At 35.2% G+C, this 21,948-nt stretch overlaps 4 protein-coding genes and 1 long non-coding RNA gene across 5 annotated transcripts; all 5 read right to left on the bottom strand.

The window, feature by feature from the left end:
• Nucleotides 1-1,847: 1,847 nt before the first annotated feature.
• LOC106938479 (G-protein coupled receptor 4-like) lies at nt 1,848-3,291 on the bottom strand. The gene is made up of 3 exons (XM_015020539.1): nt 3,062-3,291; nt 2,738-2,913; nt 1,848-2,636 (listed from the first exon to the last, which is right to left on the bottom strand). The coding sequence occupies exons 1-3, from the start codon at nt 3,203-3,205 to the stop codon at nt 2,102-2,104; spliced, it is 855 nt and encodes a 284-aa protein (XP_014876025.1). The 5' UTR covers nt 3,206-3,291; the 3' UTR covers nt 1,848-2,101.
• Nucleotides 3,292-7,296: 4,005 nt separating this feature from the next.
• LOC106938478 (proteinase-activated receptor 2-like) lies at nt 7,297-10,421 on the bottom strand. Its single transcript, XM_015020538.1, has 4 exons — nt 10,316-10,421; nt 9,736-9,945; nt 9,355-9,530; nt 7,297-9,268 (listed from the first exon to the last, which is right to left on the bottom strand). The coding sequence occupies exons 2-4, from the start codon at nt 9,928-9,930 to the stop codon at nt 8,725-8,727; spliced, it is 915 nt and encodes a 304-aa protein (XP_014876024.1). The 5' UTR covers nt 9,931-9,945; nt 10,316-10,421; the 3' UTR covers nt 7,297-8,724.
• A 4,789-nt stretch (nt 10,422-15,210) lies between these two features.
• On the bottom strand, nt 15,211-15,847 carry LOC106938471 (free fatty acid receptor 3-like). Its single transcript, XM_015020532.1, has 2 exons — nt 15,840-15,847; nt 15,211-15,781 (listed from the first exon to the last, which is right to left on the bottom strand). Exons 1-2 carry the CDS (start codon nt 15,845-15,847, stop codon nt 15,241-15,243), a joined length of 549 nt encoding a protein of 182 aa, XP_014876018.1. The 3' UTR covers nt 15,211-15,240.
• A 26-nt stretch (nt 15,848-15,873) lies between these two features.
• Nucleotides 15,874-16,846, bottom strand: LOC106938480 (uncharacterized). The gene is made up of 3 exons (XR_001422632.1): nt 16,755-16,846; nt 16,256-16,432; nt 15,874-16,043 (listed from the first exon to the last, which is right to left on the bottom strand). It is a non-coding gene; the product is annotated as an uncharacterized LOC106938480 (long non-coding RNA).
• A 3,906-nt stretch (nt 16,847-20,752) lies between these two features.
• LOC106938472 (proto-oncogene Mas-like) lies at nt 20,753-21,912 on the bottom strand. Its single transcript, XM_015020533.1, has 2 exons — nt 21,893-21,912; nt 20,753-21,426 (listed from the first exon to the last, which is right to left on the bottom strand). The coding sequence occupies exons 1-2, from the start codon at nt 21,910-21,912 to the stop codon at nt 20,883-20,885; spliced, it is 564 nt and encodes a 187-aa protein (XP_014876019.1). The 3' UTR covers nt 20,753-20,882.
• Nucleotides 21,913-21,948: the final 36 nt, after the last annotated feature.

The following is a 21,948-nucleotide window of genomic DNA, read 5'->3' on the forward strand; positions in this document are numbered from 1 at the left end:
ACTAAAATATCCAGAATTACATTATCACTCACATTGTGCTTAAAATACAACTGGAATTTAAATAATTTTAATTGTGTGTTTTAACATATTTTAGTTTTTCAAAGATCCTGTACACTGAAAAAAGAAAATAGTTTATCCAACTTAATTTGTTTAACTTGGTAGATAAGAAAGGGAAGACAAAGTTCATCAGGCTGGAGTTGAACCTGCGACAGCCACATAGAGGACTGAAGGCTCCTAATGGGAGTTGAGCTTTAACCTCTGCACCACCACAGCATGTACAGGATGCTGTGTCAAGACATCAGAATAGGAACACGGCATTGAACTGGTTTCTAATTCACTTTTTAGAGTATTCTGTTAATGAGGGACAGATCCTGTTCAGACTGGTGCAGAGGAAGAGCACAGCTCACAGACGTGATGCGGTCGTTCTAAATTCAGTTCCACCCTGATAACCTTAGCTGCTCGTCTTCCCCTTCAAATAAAGTTTCCTTCTTTATTTGAAGTAAACTAAATGATTTGAGTAAGACTGACTTAAATATGTCATTTTAACCACCTTATTGATTCAGTTAAACTTTATAAATTGAGTTGGATGATCATAATATGTTGAGTTGGATAAACTTAATTGAATTACTTGTTATCATTTGAAGCAATTCAATTAAGTTGGTTCAACTAATTTCCTTTTACAGTGTAGGTGCATCATATAAGAGCAATCAATCATTAATTATCTAAACATTTTGGTTCTGAATGATAAAATATGCTTTGCATTGAAAAGGTTTGTTAAACGTCAATTGACTAATCAGGGCATTTACCAGACAGCAGAATCATTTCCTGTCTCCTAAACATCCTTATCATCACATCAGCAGCAGAAAAACAAATTTAAATGATAAATATTACTCGAATGATCTAATAAAAGTATAATTTACCTTTTGTTTTGTCAGTTTTCTTGAGCCACAGAGTTGGTTTCCAGAGTCCTGACAATGTTGTCAGCACTCAGTCAGCACTGAAGTGGAAACTGATGCTCTTCTGTTAAATCAATCTTTTTACTTTTCTTTTTTTTCTGTAGCACTTAGAGCTGTTGGTTAGAGGGAAGTTATTAATCTAAAGCTTTGAAATGGATGTTAGCGGTTAATACACTGGCCTTAATGGCTTAGTAATGGAACAAAGTTCACTGATAAGGAAATCTGATGAATAAACTGTAAACTTACTGTTATCACCCATCATTTCTATTTCCCTTTTTATGATATAATTTTCTATTTTGTGTCAATTCATTTTATATATTCAGAGATCATCTCTTCATTTTATTAAGAGATGCTGATTGATATAACAATGGTGTATTCAAGTAACACAATTTCTATAAAATATGTTTTGTTTCTAGTTCTCTTGTTTAAGTATTTCTTCCCTGGAATTGTGAAGAAAGTATGTCTGCTTGTTATTTTTTATTTTATTTTTTATTTTAAATAGAGACTTCTGCTAGGAAAATGGCTCTCAGTAAATAAAATAAAGAAATAACATAATTATAATAGATAAAAGTCATGTCACCGTTCAACAACTCCATGCTCTGCTACCCTGGAACATTATTTCATATTTGACCTGTTCACAATTGTAGCTCATTGTAAAAGCTACATAATTGCCAAGTAGGGATTAATTTAAATTATTTATCTTCACTTTTGTTTTAAATTGCTGCCATGTCTTGATTATATTTTATTTTACTGTAATGAACTTCTGTACCATTAATAATGAGGATTCTCTCTCAGAGGGCTTTTAGATGAGTAAATAGTTAAAAAATAAAATTTTATTGTAATGACAAAAAGATTACATAAACACTGGTGAATTGTATAAATATACTGGAGTCGTAAAAATACGATAACTTTTATTTGAAACCTCTTTTAAGTTATTTTTTTATCAACACATATGGTCAATAGTTTACTGGTAACAGTCTTTCTAGTAATTCATCTTATTTATTGTTGAAATGGCAACAAATCTCTAAAACGTTGGAGTGAAACAGGAAACACTGCAGGTAGTTTTTACAAAGATTCATTAATCCTCAGAATCAGACACAACAAACCCAGATTACTATGAAAGCACTTCTGAATCACCTTACAGATCAAACAGCGTCAGTACTTGGACCAATCATGTTGTCATTTCCCATGCTGCTCATCTCCTGACCGTTAGACATTTTACAGAAACACAATGAAGCCAGAACTTTGTCCAGAAGGCTTTTTCGAATCAGCAAATACAAAATGGTGTCTGCAAGAGGACTCATGTAAATACAAAGAGTAGCCACAGTAGTAAGAGTCAAACTGTCTTGTACCAGGAACCAAATGATGATGGGCAAGAAAAGTGTTGTGTAAATAAGCAGCACTACAACCAGAATGGCTACAATTCTTCTTTTCTCACCTGCAGGAACGCTGTGAGCTGCAGACAGAGATCTGATTGATCCAAACAAGAAGAAAAGGAACAAGGGGAAGGGCAGGAGGAAAATAAATGTCAAGATATATGCATATATCTGTATGTATGGCTTGAAATTAATAGCTAGCAATAAAGGAAGAGGAAGAACCCAGACCACAATGCAGACCACAACAGATGCTCTGTTGTTTCTCCTGAATTTGTACCAAACTGCTTTGGCAATAACCAGATACCTGAAATAAAATATCAACTTATTTAGTATTTGGAGGCAGGTGAAGAACAGACATGCTAATGGCATGAGGTGGAAATGTAAAATACAGAGAAACAGAATCACCTTTCCACTGAGATGCACATCATGAATCCCACACTGACTAATATTCCCCATATACAGAAGAAACCAGGGATGACATCATCCGGAGACAAATACATAGGAATTCTGCTGCAGAGCTGAACGAGATCAGAAATGAGAAGGTTGATGATGTAGGCTGAAGATCCCTGATCCTTTTTCAGCTGCAGGACAGAAAACAGGAAAAAATCAAACAGGAATGTTCATAACATGTGGGATGTTTCCTGTTCCACAAATGCGGAGGGAGAAATAATGTTTAAAGGGAAAAACAATATGTCAAATAATAATTTCTTTAAATTTAACTCTACTCACCTGCAAAAAGACTGCAGTCATGAGCACCAGAGTCAAAGGAAGTCCGATCCCAATGGTGATCAAATTGATCCAGTCTAAGAATCCACTGTATTCACCAGAGGTCTCATCAGTGTTGTTGCTTCTCTCGCTGTCGTTGAAGATCATGTTGCTGGAGTTGTAACAGTTTTCCTATGATGTCCAGATGATGTGGAAAACTTTCATTCCTCAGAGTGGAAGCTGATTTGAAGGCAGAGTTACTATAAACATGAACAATGGTGGTTTTATTTCATTTAAACATTGTTCAGTTTAAGTTTTTGCATGTATGTACAAATCTTGAATGGAATATAAAAACGTTCTCTGTGTTCTTCTTGTTTTTCAAGTACTGGCTGTAATTCAGAAAGCTTAGTTTAGGTTGAACAGATTCGATTTGGATGCTTTGGTGTCACAGTAGATGTTATTGTTACTATGGGTTAGTGTTACAATGAACTGTTAACAGATTGGAAATGTTTTTTAGCTGCATCAACATCCTGTCTCGGGTTTCTCCATAGAAAACTCTGCTTTATAATTGTCAGCGGTCTGAGTTTTTCATCAAATAGGTAACCATCTTCAGGTTGTGTCAAGTGCAGGGAATCGCCTTCAATCAATATGTTAGACATTTATCTTCAGAATCTGGATTTGCTGTAGTAAAACCAAATGGTCACCATCTGCATGTGCAGCAGATCTGAATGAAAATCCACAGTACTGAACTGTTCTAAGAATTGGAAATCTTCATCACTGTTCATCGTCTCAATAAATGTCCTTCGACTAATAAAAGCACAAGAAATTTCCGTTTCAGTCAAGCACAAAACAATGCTCACTATAGAAAACACAAAACAATACATTTCAGCCTGTAACAGTTAAACTTTAAAAAGATTAATTATTTGCTCTCTTTGATTTCCATCAAGACAAGAAAACAAACATAACTCTTAAATGTGCAATGTTATTAGCAATAATAATCTTATGAGCGCATAACTTACATTTTGTTTGTCCAAAGATAGTTCGATTCATGCAGCCAGAGAGATTCTTTAACACACTCTCACATTCATCTATGGGCAGGGAACTACTGTTCTGAGATCAAATCCTGTTTGTTTCTGTAGCATTAATTGATTTGAAGAAACTGAGCACTCCTAAGGCTGTAGGGTAAATTATCTTTTATTATCTTGGTTTTAGTGCTTTCCCAAGAAGAGACCATTTAGAAGGAAATCTTACAATTAAAGTAACGGCTCCTAGAGTCTAATGGGTTGTGATGATGTAAGACTGAATAAAAACTGCCAAGTGGGTAAAGATAATTGTGGGTTTTTAAAGTAACGTGGAACATTTTGGTCATGTGATGATGCTGACTGATGCAAGCTGCACCAAAAATCACAGCCATCATGGATGCACCTCAAACTGAAAATGTTAGCCTGCTGAGATTTTTTTCTTTGATTGTTGAGCAGTGATGGACATTTTATTCCCAACTTGGTGACTCTCCTGAAAGCAGTGCATGACACGTCACACAGAAATGGAGAGTTAGTAAAAGGTGTTAAGACATGCTGACACCATAACAGTCTTTGAAACACTTCAGTTCACCAGTACTTGCCTCGCTTCCCAGTTTGCGTTTCCTTTGGCTATGCAGAACAAAGCAGCCTGATAAATTTGACTGGCAGCCAATTAGAAAGATGAGTTTGACATTTCAATAAATTATTTTAGCTTATATTTTAAAATACCAAACATGTAAAAATAGATCAGATTTTATGGTAAAAATATACAACTAAACATTTATTATTAGATTTTTTTATTCTTAGTATTTTTTTGCATTTCCTTCTGATCTTCCAACTTTCTGAGGGTCCTCTACCGCCCCCTGGTGGCCAAAACTTGTGAGCTAACCCAAAATAACTCACCGCAGTTCCTCTGTGATGAAGGGCCTGGCGAAATCCAAGCGTGACAAGTTTTGACAAGACAGATATGAAATCCTGCTTTAGTTAATGATTTGGTTTTGATCAGTGAAAAAGAGCAAATTGTTCTGATAAAAATCTGAGTGGATATCAAAAAGCTTTTACTCAAAATTTTCAGGATATTTTATTTGAAAAAGAGATAAATCAGAAACTGTTTGAATTTTCACTTTACTCAAAATAAACAGCTAAAATACAAATGAAGTATCTTCCTTGATTTGTTCATTTTTATATTACCAGATATAAATTAAAATTGTCTACCTTTGAAAGCTGACTCGGCTCTTCTAGATGATTTCGCTCCTCTGGTGTTTCAAGGTTTGTTGGCTGCATTAACAGTCTGCAGAATTTACCACTGGACACAACATGCAGCGTCAATGAAAGGTGTGCACATATTAATATTCATAAAAAAATGCAAAAATGTCTGACATTCAAAAGTCACATTGGCAATTTTCAAATGCATGATTTGGCATTATAACAGATGCTGCTGTTTCTGCTGGGAACCTGAATAAAACAGAAACTGTAAAGTTTTGTTTTTTGGCAGTCAGTCCTCTGAGAATTCAGATTTGATTCTTTTCTTGACAGAACTGACTGCAAAAGAGTGAAAGCATTCATAACCTTCAAAAAGCTTAAAAATACTCCATTGGACAAACTTATGGACATAAAGCTGCAAACAATTCAATATTCTGATCTGTAAAAATCTTCAGGCTGCAGGAGACTAAACTGAGTCATCTTTTGAATTCCACAGATTGTCTTAAGACTTTCCTTCGTCTGTCACTCTGCTGCTGTCAGTCCTGATTCTCCCCCATGAGGTGAAGGATATCTACTAACCCCTCCCTCACATACATTCTCATCAGTTCACCCTGAACACAACATACCTACTTCAGTAACCAGAGCCAAAGGTCATTGAGGGGAAAGCTGCCACCAACAGGCATGGCTGCGTTTGACCTCAGAGCTCCTCAGACTTCCTACCTTACACCAAACTGAGGCCCAGGCAGTTGACTGAATGAAGGAAGTTTTCTTGTCACCAGCTCAGACAGATCCAACAGAATTCCTGTTTTGGTCAAACTCATCAGGTTTATGGGCCTGGATCTGATGAGTGTAACTGAGTGACATCAAATTGACTACAGGACCAAATATGCGGTATGAGGAGATTGTCAGTAGGTGTCGCTGCAGCCAAAGTTTTGAGTTATTATTTTCCTGTGCTGTAGAGCATTTAGGATTCCATGAATTGTGTTCTATAAATAAACTTTAATTGTCTTGTTTTACCAGGTCACAGTTCACCAGCTCCAATATTCGTCTCCCTCTCAGAAGCTTTATGTCTCTGCTTCATGATGCACTGAGGTTTTCCATTACTCGCTTCATTTGCTCTACTGCGGCATCATGTGGACAATATAGGTACAGCAGGCAAAGTGAAGATGATGTGATGAGTGAAACTTTAGAATTATTTTATAAAAAATGATATTTGTGATGCCAAATATGGTCTGCATTTTGTCTCAATCTGTTTTTTATGATACAGTGACTGGATCAAAAGAAAACTGGAAATAAATGGAGGAAAAGGGTTTAGTTTAAATGAGCTTGTGTTGCTTTGTAACCTGCCAATGTGACGAGGGACAAAATATTATTATGATTATTATTAATTTATTTTTCTGGTTAATAATAAAAACTTTTATATGCTCAGTTTCAGGTGTTTCTGTTCTCAGTGATGTTGTCTGTTATATCTCACCCTACATACTGAGAAACACACCAGCAGTTTTATAAAGTTTGGATCAAACATTTTCTTTCCATCCTAGTCCTGCTTGATATTTTATCTTCTATATTTCTACAGCTTAAAACTCTATATTAATAGTTTAGATTTCAATGATTTAGATTTTTCCAAACATTGTAAACAATTTTGACTTCTTCCATGTCAGTGTCCTACTGGGATCCTCTGTAAAACCCTGTGGCACCAAAGGCTACATCAGCACATGACCTATGTGTCCTTATTTCAGGAAAACATTGAAGAAATTTGTTGACTACTGCAAAGTTTTATATTTAAATGTAAATATAAAGTGATATTTGAAAAGGACAACTGAGAGCAAAAGAAAAGTGGGTAAATCAGTGAGCCAAAAGTTATATTTGTTGCTTAAAACATTCTTTTTTTTCTAAATCCATCTACAGTCAATAATTTACAATATGCATTTCAATAAGGCTCATTTGCCCAGTTTAAAGTACTTTAAACATAACGTCTTAAGTATTAAACACAATTTCATTAAAGTATTAAACACAATTTCATTAAGCCCACATTAATGCATTTAAAATGTTTTTTATTAACTTGATGCAGGAATCATAGCTAACAGAAATAAAGGCTTGAAAACATCTGGACAAAAACCAAGAAACAATATATAAGATGAATTTGAAGACAATTAATCAATTAATCACACATTCACTGTTTGGATTATGATAAGAAGCCGAACATGACTGGTGGAGATGATTCAGTCTCTACCTGCAGAAAGGTTTTGGTCAAATAATGAGGGCAACAACCACAAAACATGAGAGAAGCAGGTCCAACTGAGCTCCAGGTACAAAATGAATAAAACTTTTCGAGCCAAACATTGAAAGTCATAGTCACATGTTATTGTCACGTAATGCAATTGTGCAACATTGTTTGGCAAGGCAAGATAGTTTTAATCTGAATAAAAAGTTTTTCTTTCAGATGAAGAGACAAGATTATAGATTAAAGAAACAAACTTTCACATTGTAGTTCAGCAAGCAGATTTCTTATCACAAAGCCCCAACAAACACTCAGCATCCATTTTTTAACTACCAAGAAATTCAAATTTTTCCATCTCATCTTTCTGTGCCTCATGAATTCCATTAAAAATAGTCCATGGTTTTATGATAAGACAGTGGAGAGTCCAGAAATGTTAAAAAAGGCATATTTATATAAAGCTGCTGTAGCTACAAAACACTGTATTAAAATTTCTCTGCTTCCTTTTCTGTATCATGCAAACCAAGAGGCGTTTCTGGTTTCTGTTGATTTCTGAGGAGATAAACAGCAGTTTTGCTTCATCACAACCAGAGATGGTTTTTTTTGGTTGAAAAAGTTACATCACCTTATGAACACTGTAGATGAGGAAAACTAACAGCATACTAAGATTAACAGTTACAAAATATGAAATAAAACAGTTTGCAGAATTAAAAACCTACAACTTCAACTTCAAGCCGTCCCTCCTGGGAGGGTTTGGAGTCATTAAGGTCGTTGGTTTTTTTAGCCCTTCTTGCGTTTATTTAAAGAATCTTCTAGTAAAATTGAATGTGATTGTTCTATAAAATGCAGATTTCAATTAAATCCCACTGATTCAAAGTGTCTGTGTTGTTACTATGATGTATTGTTTGTAGTTCAGAATACATTAACATCACAAAAATCTGACTTGGTTTAATCCACAGCTCAATAAAACTAATCTTACTGTTTTCTCTTGACAGAAACTTTTTCACTAAATGTTGTACCTGGTTAAATTCAACATGTGAGATAAACAAAGATAAACAGTTATATGAACGTCTTTTTAAAAAATGTCTGAGATTCAGAAGCTGAGACAACTCTGAGAATCAAACAGGTTCAGTTGTTGGGTTTTAGTATTCAGAAGGAAACCAAAGGGTCATGGAAAATTTAAAGCATATAGTTTAAAAGAAATCCCTGAAAAGTAGGTTTGGAAGACATTTATGTATCAGTGGCACCTAAACTGCTGTAGTATGTTCAGTCGACATGTTGTTGTCATCAGTGTTGCTGATCTCCTGATTCTTAGACGTCACACAGAAACACAATGAGGTCAAAACCCTGTCAACTGCACTTTTCCTCAGAAAAATACACATAGCTGAGTCTGCAAGAGGACAAAGATAAACACAAATTGCAAAAACAATCTTTAAGATTAAAAATTTCTTGGCTCCTTCCAACAGTAAAATTATTGTAATGGGCAGAAAAAGCAGAACATAAGTAAGCAACACTATGACCAGGATTGAAATGATTCGACGTTTTTCCTCTGCAGGGACTCTGCGAGCTTCAGACAGAGCTCTGATGCTTCCAACCAGGCAGAAGATGAACAAGGGAAGAGGGAGGAGAAGAAAAACACCAAAAATTGTTGCACTCATCTCTGGCTCCAGAGTGAGGTACATGGTCAGGATAAAAAGAAAGCAAAGGATCCAGACTGCGACACAGACCAACACAGATATCTTGATGTTTCGTTTAAATCTGTACCACAGCGGTTTGGCAATGACCAGATACCTGGAATATAAGATACATGCTGTCAAACATTACTGGTGTAGTGGTGTCATAAAGAACCAACATTATGCATGTAAACAGATATTTACCTTTCCAGGGAGACACACATCATGAACCCAACACTGGCTGTAATGCCAACATCAAGGGGAATGTCAGAGACAACATGGAAACCATGAACTATCAGAGGAATTCTGCTGCAGAGCTGGATGAGATCAGAAATCAGAAGGTTGAAGATGTAAACTGGAGCAACGTGATCTCTTTTCACCTGGAAACAAAAGGTGAATAAGGGCAAAACATTTATTACATAGTTTGTACAGCTATTAGATTATTTTTGTTCAATAAATATAACATATATTTTTTTTATTTCTCTTTTTGAAAAAACAAACTTACAAACAGGCTACAGAGAAAACCAACAATAAAAAATTACTATATCGCAACACCTAACATCATCTAAGTTATCAAGAACTCACCGTTGATAAAACAGCAAATATGGCCACCAGAGTCAGAGGAATCCCGATGCAAATACTGATCCAATCCACTATATCGAGGGCTCGAATAACGAAATCATCATCATCATCATGGTTGTTGGTATCTGTGTCATTGTTGAAGCTGTTTTGACTGATGCTGCTGTTCCATGATGTGTTGTTGACGTGGAAATCTCCCATTGTTCAATGTCAAACCTGCATGAGCAAAATAATAAATCATTTATTTTCTCTTAGCTTAGTTCATAAAACTATTATTATATGTTTTTTAAAGGGATAATCCCATTAAAGGCTGCTTTGTAATAGATCGTGAGTTGATTTTTGTAGTATTTTCACTTAAATAAAAATAGCATTCCCTTAATGGTCTCATTTTTAGCAATAGACTGAAATTCTTAAATGAGTGGAAAATTATCCACATGTATTAACTAAAACGTTCGGCACATATCAAAACTGTTATTTCTAACTTGTTATAGTTGCATTAAATTGAACAGAAGGCATGTTGGTTTCAATCACATCATATACAATGTGTTTTTTCACTTCTGTACATTGGAAGAAAAATTATATTTACCTTTCAAAGTTTAAAGATCCTGAAATGGTTCCTGTTTTTAGCCAGTCATCCTTCTCTTGTTAACGGTCTGCAGCGTCAGGTTTCTGTTCACTTGCTGTTCGCCGTTTGACCAATCTGACTGTAGTTAAGGGGATGGGTGCAAAGATGATGTGATAAGTCAGTTATCTTTAAGGAAGGAAGCGTCTTTATAGATCACAAAATGTTTCTGTTTTTTAAAATAGAACACGTGAACCAACCTGTTTCAACTCAGTTAATTCCAGTATTATGGCTGCAATAAACAACAAATATCCTCTCAATGTTATTTGCAAAAATGTACACTTTAACTTAAAACACTTGTTTTATATTTTTTACTTATATGCAACAGTTTAACTGTACACCAGGCTGCCTCCAGTCATCACTGCATTGCTCTCTTTGGCTGCTGCTTCATCACCTATGTGATGATCACCTATGTGTGAAACAAAACTGTATGTAAAAGCAACATAGCAGCGGCTCTACTCTGAGTCCCTCCTGGCTGACCGAGCTTCTCATCCTGTCTCTAAGGGAAAGTCCAAATACCCTACAGAGAAAACTAATTTCAGCCGCTTGTATCCGTGACCTTGTTTTTTTTGGTCATGATGCAAACTTCATGACCATAGATGAGAGTAGGAACGTAGATCGACAGGTAAACTAAGAGCTTTTGGCTCAGCTCTTTCTTCACCACGACAGATCGGTTCAGCACCCGCTTCACTGCAGACGCTGCACCAATCCGCCTGTCGATTTCCTGCTCCATTTTTCCCTCAATCATGCACAAGATCCCAAAATACCTAAACTGGGGCAGGACGTCCTCCCTCAGCTGCAAACAGCTCCAGTGAAAGCTGTAGATCATGACCTGATGAAGCCAATGGGACCACATCATCTGCAAAAACCATAGAAGTGATCCTAAAGCCACCACAACAGATCCCCTCAAAACCTTAGCATAAAGCAATAAAAGTAATGAACAGAATTGGTGACAAAGGGCAGCCTTGTCCCTGTATGACATATTAAAGGACCCGGTCCACAAAACACATGTAGACCAGTTGGGAAAAGTCCCACACAGCCTCCAGGACCCTGCTGAGGGTGTAGAGCTGGTCCAGTTCCACAACCAGAACCAGAACCACACTGCTCTTCCTGAACATGACTTAATATTTAACCTGTTCAAAATCATAGCTGATCTACGAAATGAAAAGCAAGGATTAATTTGAAATATTCATCTTCATCTCTGTTGTGAATTGCTGTCACGTCTTGATTACATTTTGTTTTACTGTAATGAATTTCTGCACCATTAATACTGAGGATTCTCTCTCAGAGGGCTTTTACATGAGTACATAACACATAAAATAAAATGTTATTGCAATGACAAAAAGACAACATAAACACAGTATAAATATACTGTTGTCATAAAAATACAATAACTTCTATTTGAAACCTCTTTTAAGTTAGTAATTTTTTTTATCAACACATATGGTCAATAGGTTACTGGTAACAGTCTTTCTAGTGATTCATCCTAGTTACGGTACTGGCAACAAACCTCTAAAAAGTTAGAGTGAAACAGAGAACACTGCAGCTAGTTTTAAAAAGGGCAGAAAATAAGACTTACTACACTTTAAGCAGTTAAAGTTAAAACAGATAATCTGAAAATACACATTTAAACTAAAAAAAAACAGATCACAGATTAAGTCAGATTATTTGTAGTTGGCTACACTTTCTTTTTGTTGCTGATAGCTATGTTGCTTTTACATACAGTTTTGTTTAACATTCGTCAATCTTAATCCAAGGTAAAACAAAAACCTGGCTAATCTAAATAAAAGAGGATCTAAAAAACACAGAAATAAACAAAACTCAACCAAACAACCTGGGGTTTAAACAAAAATTACCTTAATTAATTTTAAGTCAAACATACTGAGAATAATCATCTTACCTTTAAAACTTTATTTTTTCTTCTCCTTTTTCTTAATCTTGCACAAATTAAATGTGATGTGGTCAGATGAACAGAGTTTTGAACACTCAGAGAGGAAGTCAGGCGAGAAGTGTTTCACAAAAATGACACCTTCAAAATTTTTCATAATCTTAGAGCCGCCTCTATCAGATATTACTAATAAAGCTGCTGTCTCAGTTTACTGGCTTTCCTTTCAGAGGTTTATGGTACGGAAATATTACATCACAGATTACACCCCCCTCTTCCCCATATTCTGCACCATATCTCCTCTCTACTGACGTTTCTGTTTCTCGTTTAGCTCTTAAATGTTGCAGCTTGTCAGTGATGAACCTACGATCATCATTCTTCTCTACCAAGAAGTATTTGCTGTGCAAATTTATTTGCATAACTTCAATTTGCATATCTGAATAAAAGATACAGTCAAGCCAACAAGAGGACTAAAACTCTGCAATGTTAATGCTTTCCCCCTAACATATCCTTATTTCTGATTGTCTTGACCAAAACCCAAATGATACAAGGAATCCTCAATATCATATTTGACATTTATTCATATGACATCTGAGATAAGTTGCATAAAATCTTTGTTCTATGGGAGCATTGGGCTGCCACCCAATCAAAAGGAAAATATCACTGCATCTTTTTATAATATAAAAGCGTTATCATACTACAACATACATTCTAGAAAAAAAAAAAAAAACTTTCTTCATAGTTGAAAAAAATTAAGTAAAAAAAAATCAAATGACACCAGCAAATATTTAATTTGCAACAGAGACATGACATAACAAAGAAAATATAATTTGCATAAATGCTTTTTCATCATTTTTCAAAACTTAGATTCCGAAATAAATTTTTCATGGTCAAACGTTTGCTTGTTTTTTCCATTGAAAAATAAAACTGCTCATATATTACTATAAAACATCATTATTATTATGATGCTGAAACTAAGACTTGATGTTTCCATAAATGTGTCATTTTACCGCCACTAACGTGTTTTTAAACATTCTGCTACATGACGCATAATGTCACCATCTAGTGGCCAGACACGGAAACTGTTGGAGTTCACACAAGAACAAAGATCCGCAAAGATTCACAAATTTATACAGAAAAATCACTTTGAAATTATTTAGTCCTTATTTTAAGACAAGTCAGGTTTAGTTGTACATTAGTCCGTTCAATAAATGTAAATATTATTAAAAAAAACCATTTACTTCAGTAATTGTATCAAGTAGTGACAGACATTATATACTGTAGATTAAATGTACACAGATGGATGAAAATATCTGAATCATGATGATTATCTACTTAATAATACTACTTAATACTTAATGTTTTGTAAAAACATAATATTTAAAATTAGAATATTACTTCAGACCCTTGGAGACATTTTGCTCTGTTCAGCTTGTAGGTTAAAAAATAAAGTACAAAATCTCAGTGTTTTGAAATCGTCCAGTGAGAGTAGAAATTCTGCTCAGTAAAACTGTGTATATTCAATAACTTTTCAAAAGGCAAAAAAAAAACTATCAAAGGCAAAAAATGAGCTAATCTTTCCAACATTTTCAGACAGAAGTAACAGAAGAACAGGCTTTAAAAATGAATTTTCTGGGACAGATTAGAGGTCAAATTATATCCCACATGTACTCCAACAACCTGACATATAAAACCCATCACAGTGAAGCAGATTCACATTGGTAGTTCACAGCTGTAAGAAATTAAGATGAATTGCTCAGTTCTGATTTCAAGTAGCTGCAGAAAATTAACGATTTATCTGTTACACAATATAGATACCTTGGCTGTAAAAGGATCTTCAGTTTTTAGGACCTTCTTCCATTATAAACATAAATGTTGAGTTTCCTTAACATCAGCACACTTGTACTTAATTTCCTTACTGACCACTAAATAGTGTTTCCCCCCCCAAGACCCACATGAGTGGAAGATGTAAAAGTCCCATCACTGACTGAAAAAGCATTGAATGAAATAAAGGTAATCAACAGACTTTAAGCATACTAAATATTGGTTTATTGAACTTTATTTTGAAATGAGGCTGTCTATTCTGCCAACTACTCATCATATGTGGAGCCTGTGTGCAGCAAGAAATATCACACACTCTCAAAATATTAAGGAAATTTAATATCCTGAATACAGAGTTGTTCTTTCAGATCAAGAGACAAAAAGATGTCAAGCAAATTTCTTATCATTATAAACTCCTACCCAACCCTCAACATTCATTCATAACTTACAAATATGTAGAATATTAACATTAGTGTTTACAAAACACAACATGGAAAAGATGGAACAATTACAATCCTACAACTTCAAGTCGTCCCTGTTAGGTACCAGGCTGGTGGGTCTGCTGGGTTCCTTTTCAGATCATCCACCAGAGGGCGCCTGTTGACAGCAGGTTCTTGGAGGGCGTGTCGGCAGGTCCTAACCAGACGCACCTGTGGGGAATTGTCATCTCCTGGTGGAGAATATGAGCAGCTGGCTGCCAGCACATCTTCTCCAGAGTGTTCGCCTGAACTGGACGCCTTCTAGAGCCTTCACAAAGAGAAATAAACAGCTGATCCCATCTAATTAAATCCCATCTAATTTTACTTGTCTGCATTGTTACTATATGACACACTATGTGATTCCAAATCAATTAAATTGGAAAAAAAAAGTTAATTTGGTTTAAGTTATAGCTGAATAAATGAAGTTTTACTGTTTTCAGTATTTTTTGGTGGCAGAAACTTTTTCACATGAAAATGTTTGACACTTTATAAAAGTTGAATTTGGATAAAATCAACCTGTGAATTAAACAAAAATAACTCTGAGAATCAAGCAGGTTGTCATTTCAGTTCAGTTTTAATTGTTCAGAGGGAAGACAAAATATTATGAAAAATTCAAAATATATAATCTGAAAACAATATAGTTTACAAATAATCCGTAAGAATACTTTAAGTAATATATGAATATATTTGTGCATTGACAGCGCCTACGCTCTGGCAGATCGAAAAGCTGACATGCTGACATCATCAGTGCTGCTGATCTCCTGATTCTTAGACGTTACACAACACAGTGAGGCCCCAAGCTGGTTAAATGCACTTTTCCTCAGAAAAATATACAAAGCTGAGTCTGCAAGAGGACTGAGAAAAAGACCAATTGTAACCACAGTCCAGGAGACTGAATTTTCCCACCGTTTTTTCACCAGATAATATATCATGTTGGGGATGAAAAGCAGAACATATATGAGCAACACCGCAACCAGGATGGAAATAATTCGATGTTTTTCCTCAGCAGGGACACTGCGAGCTTCAGACAGAGCTTTAATGGTCCCAACCAGGCACAAGATGAACAAGGGAAGAGGGAGGAGGAGACCAGCAGCCTGGATGATTACTCTCCTCTCTAATTCTAAAAGGAGATACATGGTAAGATTATAAAGAAAAGAAAGGATCCAGACTGCGACACAGACCAACACAGACGTCTTGATGTTTCGTTTAAATCTGTACCACAGCGGCCTGGAAATGGCCAAATACCTGGAGTAAAAGATACCTGCTGTCAGACATTACTGATGTAATAGTGTGAGACAGAAACAGCAACATGCATGTAAACAGATATTTACCTTTCCAGGGAGACACACATCATGAATCCAATGCTGGCTGTAATGCCAAAATCAAGGGCACAACGAGAGGCATCATTAGCTGTACGTGATATTATAGGAACTCTGCTGCAGTACTGGACGACATCAGAAAGCAGAAGGTTGAAGATGTAAACTGGAGCAACATTATCTTCTTTCACCTGCAGGGGAATCAAAATGAAAATAAAGACAAAAGATTTCCTTCCAACTTCCTGCAACAATTATTTGGTTCTTTTTCCACAAATGTATCACATAGTTTTTTTTTAATTATTTTTGAATATTCTTGAAATTCTTACCCCCAGGCTCAGAGAAAACAAATATTAATATAAGATGTATAACATATCAAACATACAGCTAAATATAAAGAACTCACCTTTGATAAAACAGCAAACATGGCCACCAGAGTCAAAGGAAATCCAATGACAATAGAGATACAATTTCCCACATACAAGACTTGGTTCTCATCAGAACCGTTACTGGTTCTGTTAGATGCATCACTGTAGCTGGAGAAGTTCTGACTGAGGGAATCTCCCATTATTCAAAATCAAACCTGCACGAGCAAAATAATGAATAATAAAAACCTTATTTTTCATTTAGCTTAATTCAAAAACAAAGTATTACATTTATTTTAAAGGGAAAATCCTGTGAAAGGATGTTTTCCAAAGAATAAACATTTTAAGTTTTTTTTAGGACAAAAAAATAAATAAATATTAAAGACAAAAAAAGCTACAGACTGTAATGCTAAAAATAATGAGTGGAAAATAAGCCTTAGTTTCTACTGTTTAAGCAGTTCCATTAAATTGAACAGGTTATTCAGTGACATATTAAATTAAGTGTGTTTTTCTGTAGAGTCATAGAAAATATATATTTACCTTTAAAGTTTAAAGGTCCTGAAATGGTTCCTGTTGGTAGCCAGTTATCCTCCTCACCTCTACAGCCTGCAGCCTGAGCGTTCTGCATATAAACGAACTTTATCATGTCTGAACAATGACATCTGACTTCTGTATTAAAGGAAATGGCTGCAGAGATGATGTGATAGGTTCATTTTCTTTATCAACAGGAAGAAAGTGTCTTCTAAGATCACAACAAAATGTTTCAGGTTTTCATGAATCAAGTTGTTTAAATTCAATTCAGTTCAGGTATATAGCACCAATTAACATGAAACATCCTCTGAATGTTCTTAAGGGAAAAAAAGTTGATTTTAACTTAAATTACTAGTTTAACCTTTTTCACTTACATTCATCAATTTAAATCATTCATGTTTTGGGACTCTGCTGTCAGCAAGCAGCTCCTCAACTGTAAACTATTACTGTAACTGTAGAGAAGAAAAATAAAGTCATGGAAACATTTCACATTAACATAGAAACACATTTATGAAACAGAGTGTGGAGATGCTGGGTGCAGGATGTTCTGCATTGCTCTCTTCTCCTCTTGCTTCATCACCATGTTGGTTCTTCCATCTTCCTCTGTGTGGTGTCAGCTGGTGGCTGTGACTCAAGATGGGGTTTTCCAACTTTGGGCCACAGAGAGACTGGTGAGGGTCACTTTATGTGGCTTCACTGCAGCTAACAGACCAGAAAGGATGGCACTGTTTAAACAAAGTGACCTGAACTCATTTCAAATAAGTTATATGAATCATCTTATTATAAAAACTTTATTTATTCTTCTCCTCTTCTTAATGTTGCACAAGTGAAAAGAGATGTGGTCAGATGAAACGGGTTCTGAACAGACAGAGGAAGTGAAGGTAGAAATGTTTCACAAAATGACACCTCCAAATTTTTCATAATCTGACAGCAGAGTCTGTCAGATATCATCAATATGTCTGCTGCCTCAGCTTACTGTCTGTACAGCTTTACTGCACTGGATCCAGCTTATTTTTACAGCAGTGACACGTCTTCTGATTATATATGTTTCATGTTAAGTTTATAGTTATGACTAAATGTGATGGAGACCAGGGGTTCATCACTATTAAAGGACAAACCAAATGTTTCTAGTTTCAGTTGTTTATTTCAGTTGCACTGTGACATTTAGTTGATCGTTATTTCAGGAAGGGGGACTGGCCATCCTTCCTGTACAGGGAGAAGGTTGATTTGTTCTGAGATTTTCTGTTGGTTTAATTTGAGTTCAACAATTGTTGAGCATTTACCTTTCCTGGTGTCTCCTCAGCAGAGGGGAGCAGCAAAAAGAGACAAACGCTCCAGGTGCTGCTGAAAAGCTGCTGGAGCATTAGGAGGGGAATGCTCTTATTAAGTTAAGTTATATTAAGTTACATTTAGTCTTTGATCAGTTTAGTTGTAATTATTTTCATGCAAGTATATATTTATTGGTAGCATTTATTGTTTTTTATTGCGTTTTTGTAAGTGTTTATTTCCTGTTTTATAAGTGGTTCAAAGTGGCAAGTGGTGTCAGAAGTTTGGCTTTGGAAGAAACGATGAGGCAATTCATTATTTTGCTGTTTGATTTTGAATAATGGGAGATTCCCTCAGTCAGAACTTCTCCAACTACAGTGATGCATCTAACAGAACCAGTAACGGTTCTGAAGAGAACCAAGTCTTGTATGTGGGAAATTGTATCTCTATTGTCATTGGATTTCCTTTGACTCTGGTGGCCATGTTTGCTGTTTTATCAAAGGTGAGTTCTTGTTAACCTATATTGGTGATGCTAGCTCTGCTGAGAAACTGGATCAGCTGGCAGGCCTAGTCAAATCACTGATGCAATCTCAAACCGCCCATGACCAGCAGATTGAGAAGAAATCAGCACGGCAAGAACCGAGAAGAAGAATTTACAACATCAGCTTCGACAGCTACAGGCTCACCTGGAGCATGATGGTGACAACATGTAGAGGATCCTCACACTCATGATGATGAGGGGGACAATCATGATGTCACCATCTAGTGGCCAGACACAAAAACTGTTGAAGCACACACATGAATAACGAGGATTGTTCACAAATTTACATAAAAAAATCATTTTGAAAAATGAAATATGTGACCTTATTTGAATTCAAGTCAAATGTAGTTGCATAGACACGTTCAATAAGTTAGAATATTATTAAAAAGTAAATTTACTTCAATAATTTATCGCTGTGAAGCACATTATGCAGATTAAATGTACACATGGATAATAATCTCTGAATTATGATGATTGTCTATTCAGAGTCGATGAAAACATAATATTTAAAATAATATTATTGCATCAAACCATGTCAAAGTTCTCAGAGGCATTTTGCTCTGGTTCAGCTTGTTGGTCAGAAAATAAAGTACAAAATCCCAGAGTCCATAGATTTTGGAAATATCCAGTGAGAGTGGAAATCTTTCACAGTAATTATAAAAACTGTTTATATTCAGGAGTTTTTCAAAAGGCAAAATGAAAAAATCACAGCCAAAACATGAGCCAACATTTTCAGTCAGAAGTAACAAAGGAAAATATTTTTTAAATTCCTTTAAAGGAACAGATTATAAGCCAAGATATATTCAACATGTAACCTCCTCAACTTGAATGTGAATTTGTAATTCACATTACAAATTCACTGTAATGTGAATTTGCCATATTACAGTGTGGCAAATTCACATTGACGTTTCTGCAAGAAATGCAACAGATTTAATTTCAAACACCTGTTAAAAATAATGAATCTGTTATAAAATATAAATATCTTAAAGGCTGTAAAAGGAGCTTCAATTTTTATGATCTTCTTCCATTATAAATATAAATGTTGATTTTTTTTAACACCAGTACACTTTTATTTAATTTCCTTACTGATCACTAATTAGTGTTATTTTCCCTCAGACCCATATGTGTGTAAAATCTAAGAGTCCATTTACTGATTGAAAAAGGATTGAATGAAACAAACGCAGCTGGGCGACTTTAGAGCAGAACAAATATTGTTTTGTTGCACATTATGGTGTTTTATGCTGTCAGAGAAATGAGGCCCTGCACACTGACAACTACTCTGTTTCTATCTGTGTGCAAAATAAAATAATACACATTATCAGAGAATATTGTTAAAGAAATTTAGTTCTGAATAAAAAGTTGTTCTTTCAGATCAAGAGACAAAAAAGTTAATATCTGAGATAAAAACAAACCTATACAATGTTGTCAAGCAAATTTCTTACCATCACAAACTCCTACCAAACCCTCAACATTCATTCATAACTTACAAATATTTTCATACCAAGAAAGTTACATTTTTCAGCTCATCATCCTTTGCCTCATGAAGTCCAAATAAAAATGTGACAAACCAAAATAATCGTCATGTTTAGATGGTTATACAATGTTCAGAGAGTGAAAGTCTAAAAATAATTTAAAAAGTATTTCTTACATAAACTTCCTTTAGTCATAAAATACAAAATGTGTTAAAATGTGTCTGTTTTTATATCATGTCAAACATGATATATTTCCTGTTTCTGCAGATTTCTCACAATCTAAGCAGCAGTTTTGCTTCATCACAAGAGATGGTATTTTTAAGTTTAACAAGTCTGAGTTCTGGAGAAATGTTAGTTTTCTCCCAGGATTGTTTCTCTAGTCCAAATGAATGCTTTTGTTCTATATAATAAACATTTCAATTAAATTCTTCTAATTGTAAGTGTATGCATTATTATTATTATTATTATTATTATTATTATTATTAGATACACATTATGTGGTTCAGAATCAGTTAATTTGCAGAAAAGCTGAATTGGTTTAATCTACAGCTGAATAAACAAAGTCTTCCTGTTTTCAGCATTTTTCAAAGATTTCAAATGACACTTTCTACATGTTGTACCTGGTTAAATTCAACATGTGAGACACATTCAAACAGTCAAATTAAAGTCCACTTAAAAATGTCTGAGATTCAGAAGATGAGAAAACTCTGACAATCAAGCAGGTTGTCATTTCTTCAATTGTTGGGTTTTAGTATTCAAAAGATCATGAAAAAAAAAGAAAAATGTATAATCTGAAAGCAATATACTTTGCAAATAATCCAAAAGTAAGCTTTGAAGATATTTGTGTTTCAGTGGAACCTAAACTGCTGTAGACCGAACAGCTGACATGCTGACATCATCAGTGCTGCTGATCTCCTGATTCTTAGACGTCACACAGCAACACAATGAGGTCAAAAACTTGTCAACTGCACTTTTCCTCAGGAAAATATACAAAGCTGAGTCTGCAAGAGGACTAAGGAAAAGACCAATTGTAGACACAACAAAGAAGATTGAATTTTGCCCGTGATTTTCCAACAGATAATATATCACGTTGGGGAGAAAAAGCAAAATATATATGAGCAAAACCACAACCAGGATGGAAACAATTCGACGTTTTTCCTCAGCAGAGACACTGCGAGCTTCAGACAGAGCTTTAATGGTCCCAACCAGGCAGAAGATGAACAAGAGAAGAGGGAGGAGGACACCAGCAACCTGGATGATTTTTACAATATGAATTTCCAAAAGGAGATAAATGCTAAGATTATAAAGAAGAGAAAGGATCCAGATCGTGACACAGACCAACACAGATGTTTTGATGTTTCGTCTAAATCTGTACCACAGCGGCTTGGCAATGACCAGATACCTGAAACAAAAGATACCTGCTGTCAGATGAAGTGGCAAAATTAGTACATATGTCTGCATTCTTACTTTTGTAGACATTTATTTCCTTTAACTAGTATGCATGTAAGCAGTTTTGTAGGCACAGAGTGCAAGAAAGGTTCAGAGTAGGTGTCTATGCATCAAGTATCTTTTTCCTTCTATGTACTGACTGAAGTTTTCCCCTATGTTCCTACTTTCCAATATGTGTGCGTGCGTCAAAACTAGATGTGGTTTTAACAGATTGGTATAAAGGATTGTGTACAGCTACACTGTGCTTGTCTGTCTTGAACGCTTCAGAGGCCTTTGAAATAAAACATTTAAACACAAAGATAGATCTTCATCATTTCTTAACAGTTTTCTCTATTGTTTATTTAAGAATTTCCATAACACAGACATTAGTGATGCAATGGTGTCAGAAAAAAACAATACGCATGTAAACAGATATTTACCTTTCCAGGGAGACACACATCATGAATCCAATGCTGGCTGTAATGCCAAAATCAAG

Source organism: Poecilia latipinna, unplaced genomic scaffold, assembly GCF_001443285.1.
Source record: "Poecilia latipinna isolate Pla-1442-1.1 unplaced genomic scaffold, P_latipinna-1.0 Scaffold2602, whole genome shotgun sequence".
NCBI lineage: Eukaryota > Metazoa > Chordata > Actinopteri > Cyprinodontiformes > Poeciliidae > Poecilia > Poecilia latipinna.

Coding starts and splice junctions, on each gene's coding strand:
- LOC106938479 (XM_015020539.1), bottom strand. CDS start 3,205: ATGATCTTCAACGACAGCGAGAGAAGCAACAACACTGATGAGACCTCT. Junction 2,914..3,061: donor TGACTGCAGTCTTTTTGCAG/GTGAGTAGAGTT, acceptor TCTGTCCTGCAG/CTGAAAAAGGATCAGGGATC. Junction 2,637..2,737: donor ATGTGCATCTCAGTGGAAAG/GTGATTCTGTTT, acceptor ATTTTATTTCAG/GTATCTGGTTATTGCCAAAG.
- LOC106938478 (XM_015020538.1), bottom strand. CDS start 9,930: ATGGGAGATTTCCACGTCAACAACACATCATGGAACAGCAGCATCAGT. Junction 9,531..9,735: donor TATTTGCTGTTTTATCAACG/GTGAGTTCTTGA, acceptor TTTTGTTTCCAG/GTGAAAAGAGATCACGTTGC. Junction 9,269..9,354: donor ATGTGTGTCTCCCTGGAAAG/GTAAATATCTGT, acceptor CTTATATTCCAG/GTATCTGGTCATTGCCAAAC.
- LOC106938472 (XM_015020533.1), bottom strand. CDS start 21,912: ATGTGTGTCTCCCTGGAAAG. Junction 21,427..21,892: donor ATGTGTGTCTCCCTGGAAAG/GTAAATATCTGT, acceptor CTTTTGTTTCAG/GTATCTGGTCATTGCCAAGC.